This window comes from Uloborus diversus, chromosome 5, assembly GCF_026930045.1.
Source record: "Uloborus diversus isolate 005 chromosome 5, Udiv.v.3.1, whole genome shotgun sequence".
Classification (NCBI taxonomy): Eukaryota; Metazoa; Arthropoda; class Arachnida; order Araneae; family Uloboridae; genus Uloborus; species Uloborus diversus.
The window spans coordinates 50,049,155-50,064,312 of NC_072735.1; the positions used below are offsets into that span (position 1 = coordinate 50,049,155).

Genomic DNA, 15,158 nt, shown 5'->3' on the forward strand with positions numbered 1-15,158 from the left:
TAGTTTCAAATTTTTTCAAGAGATAGCGCTGCTGCGATATAAAAGAAAGATAATTGAGTTTCATCAGCGCAATCACATGCAGTCGATAAATAAAACTGTAGGCATTTTCCGAAAAATTTCCAATGAAAGGGCTGTACATTCCCCACTGATTATTTCTTCAAGTTTCTTAAGTGTTCGCAAATTTTGCCAATGTGTCCTCGGAAAACATTTGATTTAACTCTTATTATGAGAGGTGCGGTCTCACAGACCGCTCAAAAGTTCATCCGATCACCCTTATTTCATTTTTAGTCCGATTGAATGGTTTTTCCCAACAGCTTTTGGTTTTGCGATCTTGAACTTTCCCTTGCTAATCAGTATCTTTAGGCGAGTGCATCTGGTTTAAATTTCATTGCATTCTTTAGAAGCGGTCTGTGAGACTGCACCTCCCCTTTAGAATTACTATTTTCGGCAGTAGTATACATTTCGGCAGTAGTACTTGCTCACGTTATGCGGAAGAGATGCAAAATGTTCTAGATGAGGTTGAGAGTTTTTTGAAATGTTCCCAAACGTTACGCAATGATGTTCTAGAGACAATGAAGGCTGAATTATTTCTCGAAATACGACGCAAAATACTAATTGTTAAAGGGCTGTCAAAATTTTCCCGTAAATTGATATAATCAATTTTCTGGCACTAAAATGTTCTGTATATATTAAGCAACTAAAATATAATTATTAATAAATAATAGATTCATTTTTATTACGAGTACTTAGTTATTTACTGCAGCATATGATTTTTTCGAAAAACTCAAGACTCTAGCAAAATTTCCTCGGAAAAGGTATATTTCGATTCAAAGTTCAAAAGCATTTTTCCCCCGTGCTAATAAAAGTTCAAAAAACATCTGAGGGAAATTATAGGATTGTATCTTAAATGCACGATTTTTAAGAATTTTTTAAATGGAGCGGTCTTTGAGACCTTACGTCCACTGTTACGTCCCACTTTTTCACTTCCCCTATTACGGGTTAAAAATAGACCCGTAAAAAAATATAATAAATTATATTTTTTTGAAAACCGTTTAGTCGACTAATATGTAACTGCAACCAATGGTGGAACGTTTAAAATTCGAAAATGCAATTATAATCATAAAAATTTTCGAAACTAATGTGGTTTTCAATTACAATTTGCGGGTTTAATGTCTCCAGCGCCATCTGTTGGGAATTTTTTTAACTAATATCGAGAAAATGGGAGGAAAGCCCTGTCACATAAAGTTTCGGCAAGATTTTTCTTTTCTTTTTTTTTTTTTTTTTGAATCTTGAAAGCTTTCCTGTTATACATTTTTAAAGGTCATTAGTCTGTTTTACGACAGCCTCTACGACCGGAGTTCTCAAAGTGGGTGCCGCAAAGATAGGCAATGGGTGCAGCGAAATGCCCACAGTATCAAGACCTATAATATGAGATAAAAGCATAGGCTTGGATGCCGAGAGAAAAATTATAATTCCTAAAAGATGCAACGAATCAAAAAGTTTGGGAATCCTTGCTCTAAGAAATTTGTGTGTTTGTCCGTGTAGCATGACTAGAGTAAAAGTACAGTCACGTCGTCATGCAATTAGATCTAGACATACTTAAAATACACCGCCAGCTCAGTCATTCCATCCGAGGGCTGCAGTTTCGTGCTTATTAGCACTGGTTAGCCGGAAGAAGTAAATGAGCTAGAGGTGTAAAACCTCTTAAGGGAGCAAAGATACCAACAAACTGGTAGTTAATAGAAAATTAGCACAGACCAGACGAGTGACCGAAACAATGGCTCAGTTCAACTCCATGATTGAAGGCAAGGCAGGTATTTTCTGAAAATTATGTTGGTTTTAATATAAAGACAGTAATTGTTTTGCCACTTGACTCCCTTACGAGGTTTTCCACCTCCAGCTTAGTCACTTCCTATGCAGGGCTGATGACTGCTAATAAGCACGAAACTTCAGTCCTCGGATGGAATGACTGAACTGGCGGTGTATTTTATGCTTCTGCTCATTGCTTGATTTTTGATACATTTATTAGGAAAAAGGTCATGTTTTATGTGATTTTTTGTATTTTTGTCTAACAGCCTCCTAATTAATTGCTGTGTTACTTTTTAGTGCACTGTTGTAAATGGCAAAACTAAAATTTTATTGTTAAACAAATCTAAATTCATCTCAAGATGAAAAAAAAAAACATTGTTATGAATTATGCTGCATATATATATATATATATATATATATATATATATATATATATATTGATGATTAAGAAAAATCCATTAAGAGTTAAGAAATTAAAAATATTTTATATTTGTAATTATTTAATTCGTAAGTGTTCACAATTATGTAAAAAATGTATCAAAAATTGCCTTTAAAAATCTTTGTGTAAAATCAATTGCATTTGTGTATTTTGAATGAAACACATAGTTAAAAATATACACAGCTGTAATTACTACCAAAATAACATATATTAACTAAAACCTGGTGTAAAAGCTATACTTTTCCAATTATAATTTCGCTACCTGCGGAAATCCTCAGGCAAATCATTTTGCTAAAACCACTTTGTAGACAAACTGGCACGAAAGGTCAAAGCGATTGCAATTAACCCTCCCTGATTACATGGGACAGAAGACGGTAACATTGCATTCTTCGGATGAAAGCTCCCTCAATGCCTGAAGCGATTGGAGCGTAGGTATTAGGACTTAACCGATCAATAGCAATCAAGAATGAGGAGGAGGGAAGACTTTAGAGGAGAGGGGCTTCGAGATATCCAGTAGCCCCCCCCCCCCCCCGCGCAGGGGAATATCAGCTGATATCTCAGGCGGGGACACAATGTCCAGCCGTTGTGACGACAATAGATTCAATCAACGAGCCAATAGAGAAGACTGATACTATTTTCAGTTTATCAACTCGATCTTGTCTTTCAAAATGGGCTAAGCTGAGAAATAAAGTAATTCTTAAAAAGCATTATTTGGGAAAGATCTGATTTCTGTCAAAGGAAAATAAATGGCGGCCTTTTATTTGGCGATTTGATGTAATTGAGAAAAAGATATAACTTTTAAAATAGGAAACTTAAATTACTTTATTTGCTTTTTTTTTTCTTTTTTTTTTTAAATTTAATAAAAACATTAATTTTAAGTTAATACACACATTAATATTTATCTTATGTATTAACTCAAACGTTTTGATTATCGTTAAAATGTCTACTTTGGATTTGAATCCAAGACTTCAATAACATTAACTGTTAGTCATTACATTCATTTTAAAAGCATATTATTTTGCAAGGCATAAATGGTTAAAAAAAAGTTTTAGATTTATGTTATGAATATGAATTCAATGTAATATGCATATCTTAATAATTTAAACGAAGTGAATGATGTACTTAATGATGTCCAGTTCTTGAAATATTAGACTCTGCAACGATAGACAAAATTAAATTGTCGCGCTACACATACGACTATATAATGAGACCCAACTCCCCTCCACCCCTCTGTAAACAGACGATGCTGTAATGTTTCACTCTAAATCTTCTTGACAAACATAAACATTAGTGAAACTATTTCTCAATGAATTGTTCGAATTTCGTTTTTTTTCCTTAAATTTTCTAGTTGTTAAATAACATATAGTGTCCCCAAAAATGCATGTTCTCTTTGAATAACTGTAACAGTGTAGAAACCAACCATTTAATGAAAGTGCTCAACTTTCTGGCTATTGTGGCTTGTGCGCAGTTAATAACATTAAACAATAAAATCCAAAAGTTTCTAATGACTTCAATTGGTATTTGGGTATATATGCCCTCTAAATAACTACAGCGAGTTTTGTGCTTTACACATTTTGCTTGAAGTGACCTTACTGATTTTTCACAGTATCAATCACAAAATTCGATTCTACAACAATGATCATCATCAATTAGAGCAGGGGTTTAAACCCCTGGATCGTGACCCCCAAGGGGGTTGCAACGCAGTTTTTAGAGGGTCGCGACATTATCCCTAGATTTAAAAAATGTATCATTGCATAGTTTAAAAATAAAAATGCATAGGGGGAAAATAGCATCATTTTAGAGTATCATCAATATTTGAGCGAGATGACGAATTCAAAAATGCAGCTACGGGGACGTAGCAACTCCTCCCCCCCCCCCCTTCCCCATATTCTCCAAGATTATCTAAAGCTTTGGTTAAGGGACTTCAATCTCTAAAAATTCACGCGAAAGAGTGCAGAATTCACTTCTCTCTAACATCAATCAAAATCGTGTCAAATTTCGATTTTGGAACTTCAATTTCAAACAACTTCTGAGAGAGCTTCTCTAAATCCCAACAATAATCCTTTAAGATGGCCGGTAATTGCGTTTTTAGAACTTAACTTTGAAAATTTTGTGGGAAGAGCCCCGAACCCCATTTCGTCTCCTTACTTTATCAAAAATGGCCAAGAAATTGGTTTTTATGATTTTACTTCCGAAAGAACAAATCCAGGGCAGTGCCCCTTCCCGTAATTAAAGATCGTAAAAAAAAAATCGTTTTTATTGCTTGACTTTCAAAAAAATTCCTGGTGAGTGTCTCCGAATATTTCTCCTTGTCATAAGAGATAATCTTCTTGCTTTTTCGGACTTAAAATTTCGAAAAATTTCCTAGAGAATGCCCTCAATCCTCTTTCCCCCACATCGTTAAAACTAGTTTAAAATTTCGTTTTTAGAACTTTAATTCCAAAACAATTTCAGAGGAGAGGCTTTGAATCCAAACCTTTTCCTAGCTTTACAAAGATGGCCTATGATTGCGTTTTTAGAACCTCAAATTCAAAAATTTTTAGGAGAAAGATCGCCCAAATCTTATTTCTTCTCTTAACTTCAGCAAAATGGTCTACAACTGAGCTTATTTTGGACATTTAATTTTTATTTTCAAAAAATTAGTGAGCATTCCCAATCCTCCACCTATCGTTAAAATCGTCTAAAACTTCATTTTTAGGACTTCAATTTCAAAAAATTTCAAAGGCAGAATCTCCGAACTTGAACCGTTTATAGAAGTCCATGAACCTCTCCTCGAACATCAATAGAGATCGTGTAAATTGCAATTTTCGAGCTACAATTTTGAAAATTTTCCGGGGAAAGACCTCCGCGAATTTTACACCCTAAGATTCTATAGTTGGGGCAAACCTAACCTGGCAGCGCTGTGAAGGCGGTGCCAGGTAAGGTTTGCCCCAACTATAGGTTTATGTTGTTAGTTCTAATTCTCCGCTTATATAACACAGTCATCTTACTTTGATTGTGCGGGTACTGATAATGACACCCCGCCACCTCCAGCCAAAAATCTGGGCTCTCTGTTGCTATATATACGTTTGAAAAAAAATGAGGGGCTACCAAACGTCCTCTCCTCAATTTTTCGATCTCGCGATGGCATTGTGGAAAGAAAATGCCTTCATTCACTCCAATGAAAGTTGGAGACGCAATGACTAATACTGTTATGACCTCAGCTCCTCAAATCCTGTATTCGCCTCTGCTAGGACGCAAGAATTTTGAAAGTGTCAAAAACGTGTCAACTTAATTAGTGACTCTCTGTTTTCTTTTACTACAATCATTGTGCGCTGCCTCCAATCAGCATAAATAAAATATCTCAAGCATCTTGAGTTATTATGTAAAATATGTGCATTGTCTGCGCATATTATCAGTCAGTCAGTGAACAGCCAGTTTTGTGGGTGTTTCAAAGACCTCTGTATCAAGGGTGGTATACGCCCAAAATGTCGCGGCCAAAATGTCGCGGGCCAAAATGTCGCGGCCAAAATGTCGCCGTCCCAAAATGTCGCCGTCCCAAAATGTCGCCGGTCCAAAATGTCGCCGTCCCAAAATGTCGCCGGTCCAAAATGTCGCCGTCCCAAAATGTCGCCAGTCCAAAATGTCGCCGGTTCAAAATATCGCCGGTTCAAAATGTCGCCGGTCCAAAATGTCGCGGCCAAAATGTCGCCGGCCCAAAATGTCGCCAGTCCAAAATGTCGCCAGTCCACAATGTCGCCGGCCCAAAATGTCGCCGTCCCAAAATGTCGCCGGTCCAAAATGTCGCCGGTTCAAAATGTCGCCAGTCCAAAATGTGGCCAATCGAAAATGTCGCCAGTCCAAAATGTCGCCAGTCCACAATGTCGCCGGCCCAAAATGTCGCTAGTCCAAAATATCGCTGGTTCAAAATGTCGCCAGTCCAAGATGTCGCCGGCCCAAAATTCGCTAGTTCAATTGGTACGAAAAATTTAAATGTACGTCGATGCTTTTCAGCATAAAAGTTGCGAAAGAATATTAATTGCCTTTCAAAGTAAGTTCCTTCAAAAATTCCAAACGTTTTCTCCTGTCTTAATTCGTAAGCATCAGATTAATTCCAGAAAATTAATAGTTTTCAGAAAAACATACGTTTTTCTGTATACTATTAAGAACGTAAACATGCGAAAGGCTGCTGCAACGGATTTCTCTTTCTCGTTTAATCCGATTAATAATAATACTCAAGATGTAAAGCAAAGGATCAAGATGTAACGCAAGGATTCAGACAAAAAATTGGTATGGAAGTAAAACTAAACTGTTCTAAAGGCGAATAAAAGAATAGTGAGGCGCTATGTGAATATGGCAAGAGAATAGGCGGTTTGTATTTTTTGGCGTAATGAAGTAAAAACAAATAACTCCTTCACTCTAGCACCTTAGCGACAAGTCAGTAATTTAGGGGATCAGGCGGAATGGCCCCCGACTTTGAATTTTTTTTTATATATATACAAGTGGAAATGCTTTTTATAGCAATCCTATGAAATTCGCATTGGTTATATGCCCGTTATCCTCCCTCTCCCCTTTCACTAGAAAAATTCTAAATCACGGGCCAGGGTGGAAATCAAGTAGAAAGGTATCTTAATGAAATTTAATTTTCTCATAGATTTTTTAACATCACCCTAAGAACTGTAAAAAAAAAATAAATAAATAAATAAATAAAAACTGTACGTTTTCAGCGAGATATACGTTGGTTAAAGTAAGATCAAAACTGTTCTGAGACTTTTTCTGGAAATGAAACCGAAGAAGTTTAACAAGACTGCTCGAGACCTTCCTCTGAGAGGACATTTGTATGTCCTTTGCGACCGGGATTTTGGGACAGCAAAACAAATGTTTAACAGAGATGACAGATTATTGCCGTGGAAACTCTGTCTTATGAGTAAAATTCTGAAATTACGTTGAAATCTTCACCGTCAAATCTTTTGAAATCAATGAAACCCGTAATTGCTAAAACAGGTGTCTTTCACTCAGATTTTTGAAAAACGACTCTACGCGATGACAAATATTTTCAATTCTCAACATTCATGAAATTTATATATTCGATAGAACATCAAGGGGGACAATTTCGGAACAGCTATTTTATTAGAGGTTTTCAAGAGGATACTTTCATGCTTGCGAAGTAGCGCTTGTCAGCTGAATCACATTTTCCAATTTTAAATAGAAAAGAAAAAATTTCACAATGTAGGGTGAAATAACTGATATCAATGAGATTATTCAGATCAATTTTGACCTAGACTTATTTTTAAAATGAGTTTCAAAAAGTAATAGTTCTAGCTCAATATAGCTTGGTAATTCAGAAAGAAAAGAATACTGATAATAATAATAATAAACAAATAAGTTTTCCCCTCTCAGAAAAACATGCTGTTTTAATTATTGAATTTTTACTACGCAAATTGTATAAGAATGCAAACTCAGTTTTTATTTAACACCCACGATAGTTAAAGTGCTACAAAAATGAGAGGAATACACGGCTAATTTAGATTTTATTGATATCTTGCTCAACCTCTCATATTTAAATTCAGTATATTTTTCATTGTTTATTTAATTACACTGACTCACGTAAACGATTACGAAACTCAACTTAGAACGAAAATAAGGCTTGTTTTCGTTTAATTTCACTTGCATACTACATTTTTGTATAAATCCTCGCATTACTTCTTGAGATATAGCAGTCACATAAAACGATTAAAAATATTCGGTGATCCATACTTTTGGGATGACTGAAGCCAAAAATAAATGAGCAACTCGCCCTTTAAGATATACTTGTTGACCAAATTTTGTCTTAACCCTTGTACGGTAGACCCTCGTTTTACGCGGGTGTTATGTTCCACGGAAATGCTGCGTAAATCGAAACCGCGTAAATTGAGACCTAATATCAAAAATAGGGAATGGGTTCAAAATAGGGATTAGGTTCCGTAGATAAAAAAATACTTCATTCTAGTGATGACTAATTGTATGAAAAGTTTAATGTGTACTTATATCGATTTTTATGCATAATATGCATAAAGAAAACAAACTAATTTCGTGTTCTGTTTATGAAAAAGAGCTGGCTATGATAGTCTTTTGGTAGTCATTAAGAATTTTTCCTCTAATTTTTTGCTGAGCATTAACGCATTCATGACCACTTGCGTCATTTCCTTGATAAAATCTTTCTTTACTAACAAATTAGAAAAAGATTATTTCTATTGCCTACGAATGGTTCAAAATTTTCAATGTGAGCGTTTTTGGTTGTGTGTCACCGGAGTTGGTATCCTCGTTGGTTTTGACCTCCTTTGTCACTCCTGAAAGCTCTTCTTCCAGTGAGTTCTGAACTGTGTGAGTTTAATCACTTTACTTCTATAATGGAAAAAGCTCTGGAACCAATCGCATAAAATGTCTCCAAGGACCCAAGTTCGATTATTAGAACGCCAAAATGCAGTTAGTTACGAGTAATCTGCAATCTATAGGAGCTTGGGTTTTGAAAGAGAGGAAAATGTTACCTGTTTGCATTGCCGCATCAGCGTAAAACCGAAACTCATCTGCGTAAATAAAATAAAGGTGTCAAATCTTCAACCGCGTATAATCGAAACCGCGTAAAATAAACCTGCTGAAAACGAGGGTCTACTGTATTACTTTTTGAGATATATCAGTCACAGATAAAAAAAAAAGAAAGGAAAAAAACATTCGATTGCTCCACCCTCAGGTGTTATTGTCCCCAAAATCTGTCCCCCTGCTGCTTCCTAACATTTTATTTGATTCCGTTCATCCTTTTTTGAGCAATGACAGTCACGCATATCGATGAAAACGTTCAGTTACTCCACTATCTAGAACGAATTGACGCAAAAAAACCACGCAGCCCTAAATCATGTATGGGTACTTGCGGGTATCGTTCGAATTCTTACCACAGGTTTTGACGTAGAATGGCCCCAAAAAATCGGTCACATACAAACGCACACTATTCTTGAAGAAAAGTTTTAAAAAATTTATCGAACGTCAGAACTGAACGCCGTCAGAACGTTTTACAGTTGGTAGATAGCGAGTCACAAGAAAAAAGATAACGTAACGCTTGTATTCTATTTGTTTGCTGAAAAAAAGCCGAGAGTTGCGAATCAAAACGGAATAATCTTTTTAGAATTCATCAAGAAACTCAGTTACTTCAGTCCCATTTTTAACGAAGACATTCATTAACATTTGCATTTTTCTTACCAACTGAATGAGCGAATTTCGGTTCTACGACATTTTGGCCCGGCGACATTTTGGACAGGCGACATTTTGGCCTTGGCGACATTTTGGACAGGCGACATTTTGGCCCAGCGACATTTTGGCCCGGCGACATTTTGGACCGGCGACATTTCGGCCCGGCGACATTTTGGGCCGGCGACATTTTGGATCGGCGACATTTTGGCCCGGCGACATTTTGGACTGGCGACATTTTGGCCCGGCGACATTTCGGCCCGGCGACATTTTGGGCCGGCGACATTTTGGATCGGCGACATTTTGGACCGGCGACATTTTGGCCTGGCGACATTTTGGACAAGCGACATTTCGGCCCGGCGACATTTCGGCCCGGCGACATTTTGGACCGGCGACATTTTGGCCGCGACATTTTGTCCCGCGACATTTCGGTGGCGACATTTTGACCCCAAACCATCAAGGGTTACGACAGCCTATACAAATCTGGGTAAAATGTCTCCTGCGAAGCACAACAGTGGGCGAAGGTCGGAATAAAAGGGTCATAATAAAGGAGTGAGTGTGGAAGAGGATTTCATCCCCAAAACACAAGACTATACTGCCTTACACAACGTTCGAAATGAGTACCCACCTTCAGAGCTCCGTATGAATGAAAAATTTTCAACGGGAGTTACGTGCTGCGCACATTCATGGCAGATTAACTATTCCAAAACCGTTAGTTTCGGCACAAAATGATATGAAGAGACTACAGTGGTGCAGAGACCACCTAAATTAGACACAACAGGAATGGGAACAAGTCATACGGTCTGACAAATCATCATTTACTTTACTGCAGAACATCAGAAGTGTCTTTTTCAGGCGAACACCGGCAGAAGCATATCATATTGACTGTTTGGTTCCTACCGTGAAGTATTGAAGGGGCACTGTGATGATGTGGAAAGCAATATCTTCAATTAGGTTGCGACATCTTGTTGTCCTGGGGGGAGAATCGCAGGTGAACACTATCGAAGCTGTCTCGCCAATCATCTTCATTTTAATCTTCAGACCCCTTTCCGAAAGAACATCTGGTGTTCCAAGATGACAACGGCCCTATTCATAGGCACCACTGTGTTCAAAAATGATTGCATGATCATGACTATGTTGAACATGTGACGTGGTTTTGACAGTCAACTGATCTGAACATCACTGAGCTTTTGTAGATTTTTTTTAGAGAACAAAGTCCGTGCGCGGCTTTCTCCTCCACGCACTGTATCTGAACTCGAGACTCTCTTGCACGAGGGATACGTGCGAATTCCAATAAACTATATTTCAAACCTTTATTTATCAGTCCCACGGGAATACATACTGTCATTCAGGCAAAGGGTGGCCCAACCCCTTAATAATAAAATATTTTCATTTTTTCACAGATGTTTCTATTATTTTGTCCTATACCCATATATTGATAAACAATATTTTTCTCCTTCAAAGAATCCTAAATATCATGTTTTGGAATTCAGGAATAACTTACCTGCCAATAATAGATTTAAAATGGATATTAGTGGCTTTCATTGTCGCCATTGATAAGTTACCATCAACTGAAAGAAAGCAAACCTTTATGTACTTCTACTTATAACATAGATCAGCATAAGAACACACATGACTACCAAACACATATTTTATTTATCACAAAACAAATTTCATTTCTTTAGGAATTATTGTAGTTATTTCTATAGTGCGGTAATAAATTAGATGACTACCCAAGATACGTATTCCTAGTAAAATTAGTTAAACCGCATTAGTTGTGCAGTTGCATTGTTACAAATAAAAGAAATGTTTTAATGTGGGCAACGTGACTTATCCTTGCTGTTAGATGTTGTACTGATACTAGTACCATTGTATTGTTTGAAAACCAAAATTAAATTTTAGTAATTATTGACATTTTTAAATATCAGATAACGGCTCTCTACGGGTAAGACTTCAATTAAGACGATGTTTGAAATGGATGTTTTTAGTTCATTATACTCTTATAAAGTTGCTCACTGCTGTGAAATGAATCTTAAAACAATGAAAAGTGTTTAGGTAAAGGACGTAAGATCAACAACAAGCACAAAAAAATTTGAATTTTCTTTAGCCGCTTGTTGATATACAATTTTCATATTGCTATGAGTTAATAAAAATACCTCGAAAATACTGTTTTAATAGTGCTGGGCTCAAGGATATCCTCTTATTTACATGTAAGTAACTAAAAAATATTATGTAGAACCGGCTGAAATGGAACTTTAGAAGGAATATTTTATATTTTTCATTGCTTGCTTCTCCCCACTTATGATCTTGCACAGGTTTGTGATTGACTGACTACCTTTGCTTCATACCTATTTGAAAATGATTAAAACAAGTGTTTTCGTAACATATCATAGAACCTCATTAGAATATTCTACCAAATTCTATTTAATCGGTAATATCGCATTTGCCATCATGTCACAATATTTTTAGATTTAAATATTTGCCTTTTTTTCACTTCCGAAGTATGTATTTTTTCCACACGTGTTTCCCCCCCCCCCCCCATTTTATTATGTACTGTATCTTCTTACGCCTTCGTTCTAACCTTTTAAAGGGTAAACTAATGCCCTGAATGCCCACCAGTATGTGTTTAAATCATATTTATTTAGACTGTAAGAACTTTTTTTATGGTTTGTTAAAATATTCTATTTGAAATAAACAACAGAAAAAGTACTGAAATGTTTGTTTAAAAGACTTATTTTCAAATGTATATGTGTTTTTTTTTTACGTAAATATATCTTTAAATATGAGACTTACATGAGTGAGGTACGTAGTTACTGAGGATTTTACACGGAAAAATAAGTGAAAAAACTGAAGAAGAAGAAAAAAAGTAAAATAGATAGTTATTGAGAATTATTTTTAAAAATATTTAAGGGAATAGTTTATAAGACTCCCGCCTTGCTACAATGTTCATGATTTTGAGTTTTACTTCACTCTAGACTTCCAAAAGAATGTTATCAGTTATTAGAAGGCTCCCTTCTTTTAAAATCAAAATAGTGCCCACGAAAATATCGAAAATTGAAAAAATAGGAGTAGTTATCTACAGAAAATGGTCGGTGATGGGGTGAAACGGTGGTCATATTTAGATTCAGAAAGTCACTTTTTATAACAATCAGCAAGGATAGTGTCAGAATAATGTCTTTTTATTCTGACACGCACTGTTATTAAATGATTGTCAATTTTTATCCTCCATCGTTTAAAAAGTTAACTTTATTGACGAGCGGACTATTTTTTGTTTCTTTAATCTCCTGCGCGGTAAGTTTATGTAAACAAATCTAGAATGCGATTAGGAAGACGTATTCCATGCGAATAAAACATCTAATTTAAAGCATTTATAGAATAGAATAGAACAACTGTCAAAACAAAGAGACGAAACTATACTTTACTATTACTATACAATAGTAACAGTAAAGTACTCTTAAATTTTAATGCTTTGTTTCCAAGTTTCAAGTTCCGGGGTTCAAGTAATTCCTGAACCCCGGATGATTTTTTTCAAAACATTTTTAAGCGTAAAATATCAAATTCCACATCTGAAGTTCTCACAAAAAAGGACTTACAATTACTATGCTCAAACTTAATAAAAAAATAAAATTTAAAAAAATAATAAATAAAAATTAAAAATAAAAAAAAGACATTACTTTATAATAATCATTAAATGACTGCAACAGTTTTTATGTGATTCAAAAAGCGTCACAAAAAAGGAAATATTTATTGAAAAGTATATATAAGCCGAAACTTTTTCCCAAATAAGTTTTTAGAAAAGCAAACACCTATCTCAAGGTTTTAAGAGGATTTTTTACCCTTATAAAAGATGGACCAAAAAGTTAAAGAAAACTGCAAAGCAAACAAAGGAAAGGAGAGGAAAGCAAATATATTTAAAGGGGATAGATTTAGTAAACCTTTCAATTGCAAAAGTAAAAACTTATTTTCAGCTCATTGCCTTTATTACATTTAGTTTAGTTTGACCGACGTTGTCTGGTGTTTTTAAATTTGTCTTGGGAGAAATTTCAACTTACTTACAAACGATAGATTATCATGTTATGGAACAGTTATTTTATAATTATAGGTACTGAAACATTATGAAAGATTATTATTTCTTTATGCTCAATTTTAAAGTAAATGCTTATAATTATTACCCATACATTCAATTAAAAAATAATAGTAAAAAGAAACATTGAATGTGCAGTAAAAAATATAAAAATTTTTCATTATCACTATTAATTAAGTTTCAACGTAGTAAATGCATGGTATTATAAAAGTAAAAGTCGGAAACAACGTTTTAAAGCACAAATAAAAGATTGAAAAGTTAAAATGCAAACATGTTTCAGAGGCAATAGCCTCCTTCCTCAGTGCAAAGCAAGCAAACAAGATGGAACACGGTCTTAAACTCTCAACCCAAAGCAAACCCCCAACAAACCAAGTTTTTTTTTCCTACAAATTTTAGTATTTTATCGTTTTATTCAAAAATATCTTTTCGCATTTCTAGAATTCTTAGCAAGTTTGATTTTCGTGTAATTTGCATACCAATAAACAAACTTCTTTCTACCAAACTGAAGGACCCAATCCAACAACTCGGTCAGTGGGGCATCTATCATATTAATTGCCAATATAAAATTGGATACGTGGGACAGACAAGGCGATCACTTAAGTTTCGTTTTAAGAAACATAAAAACCTCATTAAAAAACAGGAACTGAACAAATCTTCGATTGCCAAACATTGTTGGGACACAGGGCATCATTTTGTTTTTTCGAAGGCCAAGATTATTTTCAGACCTACAAATGTAGGGGAATTGAATTTTCTGGAATCCTTTTATGTTCACAAAAGTTTAAATAATCTATGTAATGAGCCTTTTGCGGTTCAGCATATCTCTCCAATCTTAATCGATGAGTTCAAAATTACATATTCTGATGCGTCAAATCATGCCTCATCACTCACTGAGATCTGATTGGTCAACTTCCTCCCCCCTCCCCTTTTTTGTATTCAAACTCTCCCTTGACCGTGTTCCATCTTATTTGCTTGCTTTGTACTGAGGAAGAAAGCTATTGCCTATGAAACATGTGTTTGCATTTAAACTTTTCAATCTTTTACTTTTATCTATTTCATGCACAAAGCTCATGCTTTCTAATCTAGTATTGTAAAAATAATACCCTTATTTCCTGATTTTATGAAATGTATTTTTTGTTGGCCGACGTTGCCTGTAGTTTTAAAATCGATGCTTGAATTGTTCGGGAGAAATTTCAACTTACTTATAAGTAACAGATTTTTATGTAATATAACAGGTATAAAATAAATAGATCAATGAAACATTTTTCAGGAGTATCATTTCTTTATGCTTAGTTTTAAAATTAATGCTTATTAGTTTACCCGTCAGAGTTCTGTTTTCTAAAAAGCGTATAGTAAAAAGAAATATTGATTGCGCAGTAAATAATGTAATTAGTCTTGAACTATCACTGTTAATTTACTTTAATCGCAGTGAATGCCAATTATTGTGATAGCAACATTTAGTCTTTATAGTGCATTTTTGACTTTTAAAAATTAACGACTAAAAACTAACCTTGCATATGTTCATGAGCTCGCGTCCATAGTTTTGCGTAGGATGTGTACTCACCCATCTGTGGAGAAAGAAAATCTCAAATTAGTGGGTGTGTGAATCAGAAATTACTTTTATGCTAA

General features: G+C 35.2%; 1 protein-coding gene across 1 annotated transcript in view; it reads right to left on the bottom strand.

Moving 5' to 3' along the window:
- LOC129222239 (cell adhesion molecule DSCAM-like) overlaps window positions 1-15,158 on the bottom strand; it is a 304,597-nt gene that overhangs the window by 15,510 nt on the left and 273,929 nt on the right. Inside the window, exons 15-16 of the mRNA XM_054856719.1 lie at window positions 15,040-15,097; window positions 10,953-11,019 (exon numbers count right to left, since the gene is read on the bottom strand). Coding sequence (XP_054712694.1) covers window positions 10,953-11,019; window positions 15,040-15,097 — 125 coding nt within the window. The remainder of the gene's footprint in view (window positions 1-10,952; window positions 11,020-15,039; window positions 15,098-15,158) is intronic.